The following is a 20,018-nucleotide window of genomic DNA, read 5'->3' on the forward strand; positions in this document are numbered from 1 at the left end:
AGAAATGCAGAAGGCTCGATAGCGATTAATAAAGATGTTGTTTAAATTTATTAAATATGTCCCGGACATTATACAGTCACTGTGGAATGTTTGTTTTATATTGCACCTGCGGCAGTTGCTAATATTATTGAGTGTCAATTATGCTTAAAAATCATCATTAATGGCCGTCAATCTGTTAAGGTAGATATTCAGTGAACACAGCCTATACAACGGTATCACTCGCCTCTGGTGTCAAAACACCTCCTGACATGCGATAAATATTAAGCCTTTCTTCAATTCAGCACTCTGCCTACCGCCCTTCATTCCGTACAATATGCCTGACCAATTCCATCCCCTTTTCACATGCTTAACGGTCTCCCACTATCACTCTTAAACAGTCCATCCCGGTTTAAAATGCTCAGTTTATGAAAAAAAATCTTTTGCTTTCACATAATGCTGCCTTTCACTTTTTGCAATGGAACTAGCACTGCTTCGACGAAATCGTTTAACTGAAATTGACCCACGACTCCGTCTCGACCGGTACAGGCCTTAAGTTTTCAGTTTTACCCACACATTTTTCCACTAGGTACACGACTATATCCCCCAAACCAGCACATTTATGCCCCAAACATTGACACATTACACTCGGTAGTATACCCTTTACTCATCTGCATACGCAAAACTTGCTCATTACCAATTATAACTGGACTCAAAGATGGTAAATAAAAGTTAACTGAAGATGGTCCTCGACAACGGTCGTCTTTTCTCGGAGATTTTCTTTGTATTCGACGATATCTCTTCCGGCAGAACATTTGAAATTGGCAAAGCACAACAAACAGTTCTCCCGTCTAATTAACTGCATACGCTAATTCTATACTTAGGGCCCACTACTTTTGACAAGGGTCGTATTTTTAACGCCAATTCACGAAGTACTAGGCTATATCTCCCACACTAGAACATTCATTTCATTGAAATAAAAACGGTACTCCCTCCATTTGCCCGCATATGCAAACCCATTACTCATGACCCAGTGGAGGATCTCGGGTCAACCAAAGGTGACAGCGACACTTAACTGAACTTGGCAACAGCTTATAAACGATCAATGTATTATGGTATCAAGTGAATCACATAATTGATTTTAAACATATTTGCTCGAAGAACGCATGTGTAATCGCATATCATATCCAAGGTGATTCGAAGTTATATTTATATAGTGCTACTCGAAATATATATATATATATATATATATATATATATATATATATATATATATATATATATATATATATATATATATATATATATATATATATATGTATATATATATATTTTTTTATTATTATTAGGTAATCTACCTGTTAAGGTAGGTTTTTGGATGGCCATAATTACTAATTAAATAATTTGTGACCCCTAGCAAAACACAACATCCTACTTTACATCAGGTCCCTCTTCAGCTCTGAGTACTTTCTTCCTCCCTTCATCCCGCCCAGCATCCCTATCCTGTTCCTTCCCTTTCCTCGTTTGCCTAACATTCTCCCCTCAATTACAGTCTTCAACATCCCGCTGCTGGTCAATACCCCTTTCAGCCACTTTTCCAGCCTCCCAAGGATTGCTCCATACAAAACCCCTATCTTCGCCCACCATACCAAGTACTTCCTCGTTTGTTTTCTTCTCTGTCCATTTCACCTTCTCCATTCTTCTCCACACCCACATTTCAAAAGCCTCTAGTCTATGTCTATCCTCCTGCTTCAATGACCACGTTTCCGCGCCGTAAATAGCTACGCTCCATATCAAAGTTTTTATGAGTCTTTTCGTAATATCCTTACTCAACGTCCCTGTCATCAACTCCCTCCTCCTTGTGAAAGCCTCTTTGCCTAGCCCAATTCTTCTCCTTAGGTTGCTACTACTTTAACCGTGTTGGTCCAAAACACTACCGAGATACGTAAACTGTTCTACCTGCTCTAGTTTTAGCCCTCCTATTCTAATGTTAAGCTTAGCCTTTTTCTTTCTTGAAAATCGCATAACCTTTGTTTTATTAATATTGATTCTCATCCCATACCTGTTGCACTGAATTTCCAATTCACTCAGCAATGCTTGCAAACCCTTGGCTGACTGGCAAACTAAAGCTTGGTCATTAGCAAACTTAACTGATTTTACGAATTCCCAGCCCACTTTCATTCCTACCTCCACTTTTTCCCACGCCTCTTTGATCATTTCCTCTGCATACAGGTTGAACAGCAGCGGTGATAATGGGACCCCCTGCCTTACACCTCTTCCTAACACTGCCCATCCAGACTCCCCGTTTCCAACCCGCACCTGAGCAGTCTGAGACATGTACAGGTTGCGGATTAGCCTCCTTTCTCTCCAATCTATTCCTATTTTCTGAAATATACTCATTAGTTTTTCCCAGTTCACTCTATCAAAAGCTTTTTCGAAATCTACGAAACAGGCAAATACCTCCTGGTTGTGTTCTATATTCCTCTCGATTAATAATCTCATTACTGCAATGGCATCTCGCATACCTCTTCCCTTCCTAAACCCAAACTGATCATCCCCTAAGTAATCATTTGCCTTACTCTCTATCCTTTTGTTTATGATCCTGAGAACAACTTTAGCTGCGTGTGAAATCAAACTTATCGTCCTGTAGTGCTCACATGATATAGCCTTTACCTTTTTCGGAATAGGAACTAAAACTGATCTCACAAAGTCTTCCGGCCAGATTCCTTCCTCATAAATACTACGGATCAGCCCATATAGCCTCTTCCTTCCACATTTTCCTAAGCATTTTAAAAGTTCCGCGGGAATGTTATCCACCCCCACGGCCTTATTTAGTTTCATCTCCCTTAATGCCCTTTCTATCTCATTGTCTAGTATGCCTGGACCTAAGCTATCTTCCTCTACATCATGTTCCTTTTCTATGTCTAACTTTATTGGTCTAAGCTCTATCCTTTACAGTTCTTCTATATATTCCTTCCATCTCTCTTGGATCTTTCCTGCGTCTACTATTACCTTACCCGCCTTATCTCTAACTGCTATCGTTGATCTCCCTTTCTTACTTCCCGATAAAGATTTAACTTTGCTGTACAGTGCACCAATTTCACCCATCCTCTGCAGACTTTCCATATCCTCGCACTGCGTCTTCCACCATGCTTCTTTTGCTTTATTTGTTGCCCGCCTCAATTTATTGTTCAATTCTTTGTACTTTATTTTGCCTTACTCTGTATTTACATTCTTCCATTTTTGCCGCTCATCCATCTTTGTAATCATCTCATCTGTGATCCATGGTTTCCTAGTCCTTTTAGCGTTAACGGTTCCAATTGTGTCTTTTGCAGCTTTAGACAACCCTTTCTTGATACTTTCCCATTTTTCTTCGATAGTACTTAGCTCTTTACCATGCTCCATGATTTCCTCTACCGCCTGTTTGTATTCTTTCCCTTTCAAACCATTTAATGCTTCTACTATCCATTTTCTAGCTCGCCGCCCCTACCTTATCTTTTTGAAACGGACGCTATATTTCATAACAACTAAATTGTGGTCAGAGTCCGCATCCACTCCTGGGAAGCTGTGCGAATTTATCACACTGTTCCTAAACCTGTGTCTAACCAGGATATAATCTAGCTGATACCTAGTCACCTGGCATTTTCCAAGTATACATGCGTCTTTTGTGGTGTCTAAACCAAGTGTTGGTGATGACTAGCCCCTGTCACCTGCAGAACTCGACTGCTTTCTCCCCGCGGTCATTCCTCGTGCCTAAACGGTAGTCCTCGACCTCATCACCATCTCTTCCTTCGCCTACCGTCACATTCCAATCCCCCATCACTATCAAATGTTTCCCTGCAGGAGCACACGCGATTATGTCCTCTAACTGATCGTATATCCTATCGACCTCTTCTTCCTTATGGTTGCTCGGTGGCATGTATACCTGAATAATAACCAAATTCGTCGGTTCTGCTTTTATCTCTACTAGTAGTATTCTATCCGTTACCTGCTCTATGTTGACTACGCTTCTCCCTACCTCTTCATTTAATACAATGGCAACCCCTCGTTGGCTCTTGTCCCCACCGCTGTATATTATTCTATACTTATCACTACAGTAATCCCCACTATCTTTCCATCTCACCTCGCATAGACCTAAAATATCTATATTTCCCCTTCCCATCTCTCGCTTAACATTCTCCAATTTCCCTGTCCTCATCATTGTCCTAACATTCCACGTTCCTATTCTATGTAATGTGGTCTTCTTCTCCTGCGTCTTCTGTCCTGCTGCTGCTGGTTTTATATGTGTTCCTATCCCTTTTCCTTATATCTGTTTCTGCATATATGAGTATTTATTCGCCGTTTGGCGGGATTTCGTGTTTGAATGTGTATTTGGCCAATGTGGCTCATCTCTTTCTTCTGGCTATGCGTGCCACGAAACGCACTGTTCCTTTCCTGTATGATGTTGTATGAATTCTAACCCACTGTCCTTTCCTCTTGTGTATTGTCTATTTCTCCTTTGGTGGGTGAAACAGCCCCCTGACGCCATCTCTTGGCTAAAGAATCGGGGCGCTTGGCGACATATTAGACCCATGGATCTCAGGGGAAATAACGTTTCCTCGATAGCTGAAGTGGTTAAGAGCATCCGCCCGGCAAGTGGAAAGATCCGAGGTTCGAGTCCCGATCAAGGAAATATTTTTACTCTTGTGATCCGTTCAATTCCGCCTTCCCCACCTATATTGTGTTCGTCCTTTATGTGTGTTCCTATCCCTTTTCCTTATATCTGTTTCTGCATATATGAGTATTTATTCGCCGTTTGGCGGGATTTCGTGTTTGAATGTGTATGTGTGTATATATATATATATATATATATATATATATATATATATATATATATATATATATATATATATATATATATATACACACATACATGCATATATGTATATATATATATATGTATATATATATGTGTGTGTGTATATATATATAATTATATATATATATATATATATATATATATATAAAATATCTTCGAAATGGAACGCTCTTCGGCGACGCACAAATATATAAAAACACAGATGTAGATTTTTAGAATATAGAGACATAAAGAAAGGACACTCACAATTTGTTATTTTACATTTCGACAGCACGGCTGTCGTCTTCAGAATCAAGATTCTGAAGACGACAGCCGTGCTGTCGAAACGTAAAATAACAAATTGTGAGTGTCCTTTCTTTGTGTCTCTATATTCTAAAAATCTACATCTGTGTTTTTATATATATATATATATATATATATATATATATATATATATATATATATATATATATATATATATATATATATTATATATATATATATATTCCCCTTCCATGGACTACAACCTTGACGTGGTGGAAGGGCTTGTGCGTTCTGATGTCTGATGACCCCTAGAGCTGTGCTGGCGGGAGTAATAATTAATGCTCCCGGTAGGGTCAACCATGCCAGATAGGTTGAATGTTAGCAGCCAAACAAAGGTAGTCCACGCAGCGTCTGTTCCTCAGCGAGGCAGCTGCAAAGACGTCTGACCCCAGTGGCACAGCCATTGAGTGATGGTGTGATGTTAAAAACACTATTGAGGAAGGCAACGGGAAACCACCTCAATTATCATTCCTAAGATTTACATGATTATCACTAGAGAGATTTTGAGTCCTGGCAACTATGGGGCTCGGCCCAATCGGTCATGTGTCGTGTCTGGTAGCAGGGGAGGCAAGGCTTCCACGGTCGTCATCCAAAGAAACTCTTGCAAGGGGAGACTGACAGCAGTAGGACAGAAGACGATGAAGAAGAATACCAATTTAGATAGAATAGGAACTCAGAATGTTGGGATAATATAGGCGACAGGAAAATTAGAGAATATTAAGCGAGATATGGAAAGGAGAAGTATACATATTTTAGGTCAATGCAAAGTGAGATGGAAGGATAGCAGGGATTACTGGATTGATAATTATAGAATAATATACAGTGGCGGGGACGAGAGCCAAGAGGGGTTGCTATGATTTTTAATAAAGAGGTAGAAAGAAGCGTAGTCAACATCGAACAAGGGCGGATGAATATTAATAGTAGAGATATAAGCAGAACCGACGAACTTGGTCATTGCTCATTGCTCAGATGCCACTGAGCAATCATAAGAAGGAAGAAGTTGATAGGATATACGATCAATTAGAGGATATAGTGTATGTATAGTATAGAGAATATGCTTAGACCAACAATGTTAGACATAGACGAGGAATATGACGTTGACGAAGATAGCTTAGGTCCAGGCATACTCGACAATGAGATAGAAAGGGCATTGAGGGAGATATAACTAAATAAGGCCATGGGGGTGGATAACATTCCTTCTGAACTACTAAAAGGTTTAGGAAAATGTGGGAGGAAGAGGCTTTATGGGCTGATTCGTATTATGTATGAGGAAGGAATCTGGCCGAAAGACTTTGTGAGATCAGTTGTAGTTCCTATTCCAAAAAAGGTAAAGGCTACATCATGTGAGGACTATAGGACAATAAGTTTGATATCCTGTTCCTGCCCTTTCCCCTTTTGCCTAACATTCTCCCCTCTATTAAAGTCTTCAACATCTCACTACCGATCAATACACCCTTCATCCACTTTTCCTGCCCCCATAGGATTTCTCCCAACAAACCCCTCTCTTCGCTCACCATACCAGGTATTTCCTCATTTGTTTTCTTTTCTGTCCATTTCACCTTCTCCATTGTTCTCCACCCCCTCTTTTCAAAAGCCTCCAATCTACGTTTATCCCTCTGCTTCAATTATCACGTTTCCGCGCCGTAAATAGCTACGCTCCATATCAAAGTTTTTACCAGCCTTTTCTTAATATCCTTACTCAACGTCTCCGTCATCAACTCCCTCCTCCTTGTGAAAGCCTCTTTGCCTAGCGCAATTCTTCTCCTTACGTCCCTACTACTTTGACCATGTTGGTCCAAAACACTACCGAGATACGTAAACTGTTCCACCTGATCTAGTTTTTGCCCTCCTATTTTATTATTTGGCTTAGCCTTTTTCTTTCTAGAAAATCGCATAACCTTTTTTTTATTTATATTGATTCTCATCCCATATCTGTTGCACTGAATTTCCGATTCACTCAGCCTCTGTAATCATTTCCTCCACATATAGGTTGAACAGCAATTGTGATAATAGGCCACATTGCCTTACACCTCTTCCTAACACTGCCCATTCGGACTCCCCATTCCCCACTCGCATCTGAGCAGTCTGAGACATGTACAGGTTGTGGATTAGCCTCCTTTCCCTCCAATCTATTCCTATTTTCTGCAATATACTCATTAGTTTTTCCCAATTCACTAGGTCAAACGCTTTTTTGAAATCTACAATACAGGCAAATATGTCCTTATTGTAATCTATATTCCTCTCGATTGGTGATCTCATTACTGCAATGGCATCATGTGTATCTCTCCCCTTCCTAAACCCAAACTGATCATCCTCTAAGTAATCGTTTGCTCTACTCTCAATCCTTTGGTGGATGATCCTGAGAATCACTTTAGCTGCATGGGAAATCAAGATTATTGTTCTGTCTTAACCCTATATACTTTCACAAATCAATCAAAAAAGGGGGTATGCATATTTACATCACACATTTTAGAGTGCATAACTTTAGATTTGGAGTGTTTCTGTTTGAATTGCAATTTGAAATAGTTGCTGTTTTCCATTACTAAAAAGAAAGAAAGACTCGTACTTTTCCACAGATTTAAATCTGTGGAAAAGTACGAGTCTTTGTTTCTTTTTAGTAATGGATATTAAATACTTCCAGAAGTGAAGCCTGAAACAATAGAATATAGTTGCTGTTTTCTTTAAGAGTTAAAACTTAATAGCTGTCTCCATCACCCACCCTAAGGTGATTTTAGTATTTTCTGTAATCAATTAGAGGAGGTCTTGATCTTTCTTCAAAAGTACAATGTTGATACTGTCATAGGGACTGACTTAAATGCTGATATGGCATGTGATTCAAGGTACAGTACTCAACTTGATATTTTACTCAGAGCCTTTAATCTGTATTGTGCCAACTCACAATCAACCAGAAACTCTATATGCTTGGATAATATTGCTACTAGTGAAAATGTCCAGGAATATTCTATTAATTTTTTTTGATTCTTTGATCTCTGATCACAGTTTCATTCCTTCGGTGCATTGGATGTTCCTTCAGTTGTGAACTGTAAAAAAACTTATTAACAATTACACGGCCAATTAATCCAAGCCATATGGCAAATTTCAAACATCACCTTACCAAACTAGATTTGGTGTTCTTACTTACTTCAGATAATGGCCTACAGAACTTTAACTTGTTCTTTGAAACAGTCAGTTTAATATTCAATTAAGCATTCCTACTAAAATTTATTAATCTTAAGTCAATTAATAAAATAACTGGTTTACACCTGAACTTGTACAGTTAGGAGAAAATCTGTGGTGTAACTATTATCATGTTAAAAGATGATCAACTGATGCCAACCTTAGAATGTACAATAAGTTCAAAAGGGAATATCATAAGAAGCTAAAATGGCTAAACGCAATGACAATTGAGCATTTATTGACAGCTACCAAAATAAATGTAAATCCGCCTGGTCAATCCTAAGGAAAATAGGTCCTTCAACTAATGTAAAAAAAGATACCAAAATACATCCCTCTAAATGTGATAACTTCTTCACAAGCTCCTCGGACAATATTCTTTGTGAATAATCTAACTCCAATCTGGGTTTTAAAGATTGCCTCAATAGATCTCCTGCTCCTACTGAAACTTTTCCCTCCATCTGAAATAGTGAAAATGGTTGCTAAATTTGAGGGATCAATAAGTAGATATGATATGTCTATGGTCTCTCTAATTAAGGCCATTGTTCATCAATACCTGTTTCTGTTTAGGAACACTTTCCTTATGTCCTAAAATACTCTTAGGCAATACCAATTTATTAGTGGGATGGTAAAAACATTCCAAAAACATTACTGCCCCATTGCCATCATTCCTGTGATTGGCTAAGTCATCGAGGGTATTGGCAGTGCCCAAATACTTATGTGTCCAGAAAGAAAGAACTTACTCAGATCCAAACAATTTGGTTTTAGACCTTGAAAGTCTAAAGAGCAAGCTGTTGAATATGTCTTAAAGCAATTAGTGTGTGCTTTAAAAGATAGGCTGTGCTTTAGAAGATAGGCTGTGCTTATGACTCTCATTGTTTGACCTATCCTCAGCATTTGATTGTGTAGACCATGAAATTTAACATTTGCAGTATAATGGCATCCATAGCTCTGAACTGAAATTCCTGACCTCATATTTAAAAAACCATAAACAAGTGGTAGAATGGTTGTAAGTCAAAATTCTGGCAAGTAAAAAAAGGTGTGCCCAAGGGGTCTGCATTTGATACTCTGTTATTTCTGCTGATGATCAATGACTCACCAAGTAATATACCTGCTGATTGTATCCTGTATGCTGATGACACTACTTTCATAAATAAATATAAAAATCCTGGGCAGGCACATGAAGAACTAAAAGACTTGCAACAACAAGCTAGTGACTGGTTCTCGGCTAATAAACTTATTTTATAATATGAAAAAACACCATATCTTCTCTGTGACCTTAGAAGTACTGGTAAAGCTCAAAGATCTGTCTAGCTCCTTGGGTTTTTTATTGAATAATATCTCCTGAAAAGTCATTTACTGCAATCTCTAAAAAACCTTTCCAAGAATCTCTTTGTAATCAGGAGACTTAAAAGCTGTGTTCCTGAGAAACATTAGAGGCTTGCCTGTTTCGTCTTTCTCTAAAGTCACCTAAGTTATGGCCTGAGGCTTTGGAGGCATGCAAGTGACACAGAAACTCTGCTCATGATACAAAAGAAAGCAGGATTACAACTAGCTCTGGCCATGATGATCACTGTCGTCCCCTTTTTGCCAAGCTAAGAGTCCGGCAGTCTTTAACATATACATTTACCATGCTTAATTCATATGAAAGATAATTTAAATAACTATGTATTAAGAGGCAATATTCACAGCCAAGGTTCACAACAAGGTCAAGAAATATGTTAGACAACCCAATGCAGTGGGTCCACAACCGTCAACCAGTCAGATAACCTTGCGTTAAATTTCTATAACAAACTTCCCCATACTGCAAGACAGAGTAGCTACAATAGGTTCATAAACGTAACCGAGGATTGGCCGCCCTCACGCCCCTATTTTTTGGTGAATATTTTGAACTGGACTTCTCAAGAGTGAAATTCCATGAGTTAGCTCCATTACAGCAATGAATGAATGTATTTACATGTTTTTCTTTTGACGACATCTATAGTAGCAAGGGCTGCTCTTTGATAAATTAAGATTATAAGAGACATTACTAAGACGTGACGATGAAATGCTGGTTGGAATCTCACTTCTGTTCACAATCATTAGAATATACCTTATAATTCACAATTTAGGTTTTGAATTATTTATTTATATTGCTTCTTGGAACTTACAGAACAGTCAGCGACAGGAAAAAAGTTACAACACTCAGTGAATTCTACCGAAACGACTACAACTCTACGCTGATACACAGCCTCTGTTGAGATGTATTTTCAAAATAAATTCAACAAATAATAAGAGACGCATATCGGGCTTATTTTGTGATTTACCTATCGATATAATCTACAATATTTTTTATATACAGTGCCGGAACCTTAATGCTGCCGTGTAGTTTGTCTTTTTCCATGTATTATTAATAAATATATATTTCTAGATACTACTCGAAATAAAGCCCTGACAACGGGAAATGACCTTTGAGATATTCGTAGGAACTAAAAAATCTGCATTGGCAATGACATATTTAATGAACGAAATAACAAAAATAAGTTCAACTCATACAGAATTAATGAGTAATTTCAAAACAGATCTCACTTTTTACGGCATATTTTTAAAATTAACTCTTACCAAGGATTGCCAATATTTCGGCGGGTAGCACTACAATCTACCATAGATGCTGCCATAGCTTCTAGGTAATACCTATACAATTAAGGAATAAAATTATATTAGATAATGGCAGGGCAAAAAATATAGAGAATATTATTCATGATCAACTTCTTTAGAAACGTGTGGACAGATCGGGGGAAATCGCATTATTCGGGGGAGGTTGCGGGGGCCCGGGAATCGACCCCGGGCCCGGCGGTCAGTGGTCCAACGCTCAACTTATCGGTTACCATGGTGAAGCCAATCTTGTTAACAGAGTTCCATGCACCGAAACCACTTGTATGCCAGAGTTGAGAGGAGAATGAAAGGAGAAGATATGACCAAACAAGAATAAATTTATTGGTGTCGTGTTTATCACAACGTTCATGTGAAATCCATTTTTGCGTTGCTAGATGTAATAAATCAGGTATGACAGGGAACAATAATGAATTGATAGAAATGGTTAAACTAAGCGACACCGTTGTAACCAATCAGTTTGTGAAGAATAAACTTAATGTGACTAAAAGAAGAGAAGAAGTAAACGCAAAGTTCCTAAAAAATGTCACTCATCTTCATTTCCAGAATAAAAATATCCATGAAATAGTAAGTTCTTCATATGCATGAATTATTAATGTTACATTAGAGGTTTTAAGACATTGATATAAGTTTTGTTCTTCAGGGTGTTATTACAGTGTGCAGCAATTTAAAGGTTCTTTACTTGCAAGGAAATTCTATAACCAAAATTGAGAACTTACATATTTTCAACAAGCTAACTCATTTATATCTTCAAGATAATAAAATATCCAGAATTGAAAACTTGGAAAAATTAATAAATCTTGAAAAATTGTGAGTGAATTCCTGGAGATTTGTGTGCAATATGTATATACGCCACAAAATGGGGATGATTTTATGATAAACTTCATATATTTCAAGGTTTATTGGGCATAACTGCATTACTGTCGTGGAAGGCCTGGAAAACCTCAAGCAATTAAAAGAATTGCACCTTGAACAACAAAATTTGCCCCCTGGGGAAGCACTGCAATTTGATCCAAGAACAATGGAATCTTTATCTGTAATTAAATTGAAATAAAGGGGAATAGAAATCATGGACTGTTTATAATACTTCTAGCTACCATGGTGAACAGGTTCCCAAAAACAAAAAATGTCATAATTCTACTTTCAGGAAACTTTACTTCTCCTGGATATTTCCAAAAATGAATTAAATTCCTTGTGGGACATATGCCTCCTAAAGTCTTTGGTAGAATTGCATGCACGAGGCAATAAATTTCAAAGCATCCCAGGAGTATGTGAACCACTGAGCACTTTGCCCAATCTGCAGATTCTGGATCTGTCTGGGAATGAAATTTGTTCTTTCCCCAAGTACAGAGATGCAGTTATGATGTCGGCCTCACAAAAATTAGGTTTGGACAATTATTGCAATATAAAACTTGTGGCTTGTAATATAAAGGATTCAAAATTCTTCAATAAGGTTATTAATTATAATTTTATTTCTGTATAGAGTGGTTAGATAACAAAAAACTCTATCAGGTGACAAGAGAATTTGTCCAAAACTTTGAAATTTTCAAAAAACAACAAAGTGTTACAGTTATTCCACAAAATGATTTCCCAGGTTGGTAATGATTATTTATTTCAAGTACTGATCACATGATTTGTAACTTATAAAATATACTGAGAATCTCATTCATGTAATTTTTACTCACTTCCAGGTTTAGTGACATCTGACAGGAATGAAAGTAAGGAAATTTCAGATTTGACCCTTTGCAATAATTTGCCTACCAAACCAGGTCTTGCAGCAATCACATCTCTGTTCCCACCATGGAGCTTAAAAAGTATGTCCTAAAGTTTCAAGACATGCTTGAAAGTATTTACCCATTGTCAATTTGAAATAAGTAACATATGCAACCAGAACAAGTAAACCTAACAGCCTGCAGTGACCTACAAAGGCAGTTGAGAGCGGAAGTTACCCCAGTAACTTCTGCTCTCAGCTGCCATCTTCTAGCTCATACTCTGCCCAATAATACACATAATTCACAAATTCAGCATAATGAAGGGGTCCAATTTCTTTTCTTAGTCACCTGAATTTTCCAGAAAAATCATAACATCCAGAAAATCATAGCATTACTTATATTGAAGGATTAAACTGGTCCCAAATTAAGTGAAAAACAATTATTGTTGATTATGATTTTGTGTATTATAAAATATTATGGATGAAGGGTACATTGATTGGAAGTGGGACGTTGAAGACTGTGATAGAATGAATGTTAGGCAAACGAGGAAAGGGCAGGAATACAATAGGGATTTTGGATGGGATGAAGGGAGTACACAACAGAAATGAGAGGGACGTTTTGTAGAGAAGGTTGGGTTGTTTCCTTCGGAGTAATGAAATATATATTTGGTGGTTGTGCCCATCCAAAACCTACATTAACTGGTAGATAACCTGATAATAAAAATCATATTAAAAATGGAATTTTGTCATCAATAGGACAGGGAAATTTTGTACTTATGTATTTTTCCAGAACGTTTCAATGCAATTCGAATCACCAACTTTAACATATATTCCACAAACACAAAAAATACTAATTATTTCCAATTTGTGACAGAAAATATTAGATAAGGCTTACATTTGAAGGTTCATGTTCTTTCAGGATTCTTTCCACAATAATATAAAAAGTTATAGAGGTAATGCCATCAGAGGGAGAAACAGTATTGGCAGTAGGCAGGCTTTAATTTTATAGGCAGCAGTAAGTTGTCTGTTATTTCCAGCCAGTAGTTTTTAGCATGCAGGCCATACAATATCACTTGGGCATTAGTATCATTATCATTAGTAAGGTTTGAGCTGGAAATAAAATTTGGCAGAGATGTGATTATGTGTTAGGGTGGCAGATGATACATGGCAGATGATACAGCAAAGTTGGATGGCTTAGCGATTGCAGTTGTTATTAAATACTTCACAGAAACAATGAGAGAATCAAGGGGTGCAGATAAATAATATATAAATAATACTAAATTCTTGTGCAGAAGGAAACCTAAGTTAAACAAAATACAAGGGAATAGACTAGAGCAGTTGGAACAGTTCAAATAATAGAGTAGACTTTGGAGCGAAATGAGCATAGTAAGAGGGATATTAGGAGATGAATAGCATGAGCAAAAGAAGTATTTACAAGGTAATTTATGATAGGTGTGTTAAGAGATGATTAGTAGGCTTTAATCATGGTGATTACCCATTTTACAGTTTTTCATTTCTAACTTTTTCATGCTGAACATACCATCCTTTTCCTAGTTTTTTCTCAGCGTTTGAATTTGATGAGTTTGTTTTGGAATTATCTCACATTGATTTCCCTGCCAACCAGTATCGCAGAATCCCAAGAAACTGCAGGACATGCCACAACAGTAGCTTTTAATGGAACATGTATTTCAATCAAACAATTTCAGAGGGTAAAAATCATTGAAAAATTTCTGAGTTTATGAGGACTCCTCAATAGCTTAACTGGCCAAAGAACTCAGCCGGAAATCCGGATGCCAGTGATCCGGGTTTGAATCCTGGTCAAGGGGAATGATTTTTACACTCTGAAATTGTTGCATTGAGTATTACACAAGTTCAACCGATACTTCAACATGAATTTTTCGAGGACTGGTATGTGCAATGACATAGACCAAAGATGAATTGTCCACACCACTAAAAAGCATGTTGTCCTCATCTAGCATTCCCAATTTCCATATCATCCTCTCAATTTTCATACAAAATTTCCAACTTCTTCATGATTTTTATGACTGAGTGGCTACCATGTCAATACAGAGCACAGTGCACAGATATAAAACCTTATCTTTAAGTCTGGAAGATGGGCAGACATTAGAGGCATTTGCGATGTGTGCATGGAGAAAGTACAGTGAAGGAGACTGATGATAACATTTTGATAATGGTGAGCAAAGAGAGGAAGCCACTGAGAAAATCAAGAAAAAGTAGCAGAAGAAATATTGAGACGCAGTGAGATGTTACAGACAGTGAAAGGAGTGGGTATTTTAGTGAAGCCTAGAAGAGAATGAACGTTTTATATGGCATAAAAGGAGGTAGAAGGTACAAAAACTGAATCAGAAAATAAGGTAGACAAATAAGAGGAAGCCAACAAGATAAGAAGTATGCCACATTTGTTGGGGCTGTCCATAACTTACCTTCTTATGACTTCACAGATAAAATAACTTGAAGGAAAAACTTCCTTAGATATTAATATTTCCTCAACTTCTCACTCAAACAGAACCTTTAGGCAGACTTATTATTTCACTTTTGAAGACTAAATGTTAAAAATTATTAAAAAGTTAGAATTTACTCTCAAAAATTGTAATGGGGTGAACCACAAATATGAAATGATATCTTATATAAGGAATGAACAAAGAGGTGCGAGAATTTTTTTAAATTATAACTTAGTGCTGAGCATTAGTTTTTTACTTCTACATTAAAATATTTTTGCTTTAACAACATAGTGACTTTTCCAAGAGGTCTAGAATAAATTTAAAATAATGACGACATTAACAGGATAGTTTCCAAACTTTTTTATTTCCTATTTGAATAATAGTAACCTCTTGATGGGAAATCTCAAGGCATTCTAATGAAAGGCAAGAATTTTTTAGAAGCAATTGAAAAACTAGTACTTGGAGACATGAGACAGGGAATGTTAAGAGGTAGCCCACATGATGATGCTAGAACTAAAAACTCTCTGTATGCTTCAAAGCATCACCCCCACACTCCAGTCAAGCACTTTTAATAAGATTCTGATGAGGACTTGAGTGAATTCAAACTTAAAAATGTGTAAAACAAGATGCTGTGATCACCTTTTTCATTTTTTAAATGAAATCAGTTGGAAAATATGAAGGAAAATATTAGTCCCAAATACTACTTTCTGTTTTGAGTGTTTTTTTATGCATTGGGCACATTCCCAGAACTTTTTGTGCCAATTAACATAAGGAGTAAGCATGTTTTTTACTCTTTTAAAACTCAAATTTCACTATTAAAACTACATATCTCACCAGATCTGAAACTTTGCCATATAATCAGTCATTTGAGCTAGTTTTGAGGGTAGATAATTTAGATGGAACACCAGTAAAAGACGTAATGTTTGCCAGGGGTTCAGATACAAGATTTGAATAATCCTGAAGTTGGTTAGGTTGAATTCATTGTTGTCACAAATGATTAACAATAGAACTGTAGCTAATCTTTCTGAATTCTACTTGCTAAGTTCTTCCTTCTGCTTTTAATAATATTCTAACATATATTGGACCCATTCTCAGCATTTTTCCACCAACTAATGGTAAGTTATTTAAAATAACTTGTGGTGGGAAAATTTCAAATAGCTCCAGCCCTGAACCTCTACAACATATAAACCAGTCAGATGAAAAATTAATTAAAGTGGCTAATTAAATGAAGCAGTCACTCCTCATGGAAGTAATGTTTGCTGAAAGGGTGGACCTTAATATCCTATATTAATTAAAATTGCAATTTATGTTGTCTTTGAAATGGAAATGTCTCTCTGATGTAGGCAGCATAGGAGTGTCTGTACCTTTGCACTCACCCAGCATTGTTACTCCAAGTTTTTTGAGAAAAAAGGGCAAAAGTAGGTAATAAGAATTTTCATTTGGGTGAAAATTTGGGTTCAGGTAAACTTATGCACTCGTAACTGAAAATTGTAAATCATAAGCCTTGTAATATGCCACAAATATATATTCTTTTGGAGTGGCTTTTTATACAATCCTTTCCCATTTGCAGTCATATTTCAAGCAGACCACATGGCTGCATATGAGAATAATACTCAAAATGGCATGGCTTACTTCAAACCATATGATTGTGGGACATTGACCAATTTTTCATTATCTCAGCTAACCTCCAATCACTTCTTCTTTTCAGGAACAGTAATGATCAGAAGTCAAAAGAAGCCTACATCCAGTTTCCAACACTCATCGAATACTGTATCTGATATGAACATATTCCATAAACCTACTTAGTCAGAAATGAAAACCATGTGCAAAATAAATTTCAAGGAAAACTTGCCTGAAAACCAAGTGAGTGCTTATTAAATTCCTTCCTTTTATTGGTATATAGTAGAAAATACGAAGAATTGACTGAACAGGTGATTGCAGGACTAGAAGTAAAAATCCTCCCACACACAAATTATGTACTTATCGGGATGATGGTTTATTTTAAATAAATGTTAACAATTAATAAAACCAGGTAGCACATGCAATGTAAACTGCCTCAATAGTTTTCGGAGTATTGCCTTTGTAAATCTGTTGAAAAGAATACTGGAAAGAGTTTTGCAGTCTTTGCAAGAATGTTTCACTCATGAAGCATTGCAGACTTGAAAGAAAGTAAAATTTGCCACCATTCCCCCCATTTCACACTAATAAAATTTCAGCAGCTATATGAACTCTTAACTGAATTAAGATGAATTAATTTACTTCCCACATCCTAGACACAGTCATCGCTCCCTCACTTTTCTCCAGGAGCATGAGCAGTAGAGCTGCTGGATTATTTTCCTGAAAAATTTGTCCACCTTCCACTCCCATAGGTTTGACACAAGGGGAAAGGAAATAAAATAGAGAATGGTTCTCTACAATAAACAAATATATATTTAAAAAGTGGAATTTATATCAATAGTGTAGATACACAAGTTTCAAGCTCAATGCTTTAAGGTCTTTTTATATCAGCTACCATACATACTGGGTAAAGTATAAGTGATCCATTTTTCACAAGTCAAGCTAAATAATTTTAAATGCTCTATTTCTATATTTGTGAATGATTTCCCAGTAAAAAGCATGCGTTTACGTATGAAAAATAATATAGAAAACATAGCAGTAAATGAGCAACAATATAACATTATTCAGATTTGTACCTCGTGAATACAAAATTCGAGTTTCAACTGAAAAGTTCAGCATATTTGAAATAATTATACAAATAATGACAATGTATAGTAAAATTTACAGACAAAGATGATAAAAAAACTTAACTTTTCAACAGATAATGCAGTGCTGTGTTGAATGACAATGACTGGCAGCAGAGATGCCAACAAATGTAGTAGCTTATAAAAAAGATACATATAACAATATGCAGATAGGAAATATATTAAATATTTCTCTCAACATCACAAATTGCTGGCTGATTTGATGGCCTTTAATAATAAGTATCCTACTTATTACCATGTACTATAAGCATTACAGGAGTAAAAGCTTTATGAAAACTTGTTCCCCAAGTTACCATTTGTTCCAACATATTTTCAGGAAATGTTTCTTAAACATTAAACCTTCAGTATTGTTATCATAAAGGCCAGTTATTTCATAGAGGGCCAATATGTTATTAGCTATTTTCATAAAAAATAAAACATTTTCCCCCAACAACATAGACCAAAATAATGGAATGTCAAATTTGTTTACACTTTATACATTTTGGCTCAAATAATTTCTATTCCTCCAACTTAAATCAGTGAACAATTTCACTTTTTAAATTATAGAGCATCAAAGGTGTAACAGTTATTCTACATGGTACACCCAACATGCAGAAATCCATGAACAACTCATGGTCTTCAGACCCATTCTTAGCTGCCTTTCACTTGGTTCGACCCACATCTTAAGATGCACAAACGGCTAATTAAATAAGGAATTACGCCTTACTGCCCATGTGCATAGCCACCACCCAGTAAGAGCACTTAGATAAAAAATATGCATTACATATGCAGATTCCAAATGCAGAACAAATTTGGTGCTCGACCTTTTACACAAATGAACAGATTTTCAACACAATGATGATTTTAGACGAAACTAAAGAAAACATGTGTTCAGATGGGCTACTCTCTTATCTTGAAGTTGTGCCATTAGTCCCCACACAACTTTGCAATACATAAGGTCGGTGGCATAACCTGAAATTGATAACAAATTTTACCATTTTTGAAACGTACTAAATGAACCAAAGTCTACTGAGAATAAAGAAATTACTACTTATGGCAGGCAGGTTCTACAATCTCCTCAAAACGGTTTCACAAGCGATTACATTTACATACAAAATGTGTAATCAATTATACACCATACTTCCCTAATTGGCCCTTTTTTTATTGAAAGACAACTTTTTGGATCATTGTAGAACCTAAATCCATACACAATAATTTTATCAAACAACTGAATTTTATCAAACAACTGAATTTTATCATTCAAAAATTAGATTATTTCAAGAAGGTTGACTAATCAAATTATCAAAATAATTAAGAATACTATGCAAACTGGCACACTTTCTACGGCAATATCTCAAAGTACGTTCCTCATGCATTAACACTCAAACACAAAAGCTTTTCTTATGGCTAATTGAACACTGACGATGTGAGGAACAAGATGAGGAGGCAGCTTGCATACCCCGCAGAAGATGGTGGTGATGGCAGCAGCAATGCTGGAGGGGGGATAAGTCCCGAGAGAGGGATTAGGGCGACAAGGATCAACAAAGGAACGATGAAAGAGTGAAGGAGCCTGAAGAAGAATGGGAACAATATTGTTGGGTTGGTGGGTGGGGATCGAGACCCACTCCTCCCCCGTCATCATTGGAGTTTCCCAGTGGCTGCAGCTTGCTCGGTTGCAGCCGCCTGCTGTTGTTGCTGGATTTCTATCTTTTCAACTGTCAAGTCAGGATTCATCGCAGCTGCCTCTTGGATGGCTTCAGCCAATGCCTTATCATGATCAATAGGATCTCCATCAGACTGTATTGTTATTTTCTGTTCCATTCTCGTTTCCACAACCCCATCTCGCTCCGTCTGGTACTATTAATTATAATTTAACAGAAATAATGACTTGAAACATTAATGACACATGATAAACATGCAAACATTTATAAACATTAAATTAAGAATGATATAATTGAACACTGCTAAAATACTCCATAAAAATCTTTTTTATGGATACTCATACTCATGTAACTTTCATGCTTTAAATTCCCATGCACTTTTGACAAGTAAAATGAATTTAAGGGAGATAATTTAAAATTTTCAAAAGTACTTCACATACCTGAGCCCAAGGAAGGAAAATGCCAAGCATATTATTCATT

General features: G+C 36.6%; 2 protein-coding genes across 6 annotated transcripts in view; one reads left to right on the top strand and one right to left on the bottom strand.

Annotated features, from left to right (window-relative positions):
* The first annotated feature begins 11,179 nt into the window (after positions 1-11,179).
* On the top strand, positions 11,180-16,956 carry LOC139693524 (protein phosphatase 1 regulatory subunit 42-like). Its single transcript, XM_071591719.1, has 7 exons — positions 11,180-11,227; positions 11,607-11,773; positions 11,861-11,999; positions 12,111-12,348; positions 12,447-12,557; positions 12,655-12,777; positions 16,845-16,956. Exons 1-7 carry the CDS (start codon positions 11,180-11,182, stop codon positions 16,940-16,942), a joined length of 924 nt encoding a protein of 307 aa, XP_071447820.1. The 3' UTR covers positions 16,943-16,956.
* A 587-nt stretch (positions 16,957-17,543) lies between these two features.
* Positions 17,544-20,018, bottom strand: part of cora (erythrocyte membrane protein band 4.1 like coracle) — a 146,064-nt gene continuing 143,589 nt past the window's right edge. For 4 of the 5 annotated variants that reach the window (XM_071592793.1, XM_071592794.1, XM_071592792.1 and 1 more), the window contains one exon: positions 17,544-19,734. In XM_071592793.1, coding sequence (XP_071448894.1) covers positions 19,516-19,734 — 219 coding nt within the window. In that variant the 3' untranslated portion in view covers positions 17,544-19,515. The remainder of the gene's footprint in view (positions 19,735-20,018) is intronic. The other variant, XR_011702115.1, reaches the window with a different exon arrangement.

Source organism: Hetaerina americana, unplaced genomic scaffold (assembly GCF_022747635.1).
Source record: "Hetaerina americana unplaced genomic scaffold, ioHetAmer1.1.p SCAF_5, whole genome shotgun sequence".
Lineage (NCBI taxonomy): Eukaryota > Metazoa > Arthropoda > Insecta > Odonata > Calopterygidae > Hetaerina > Hetaerina americana.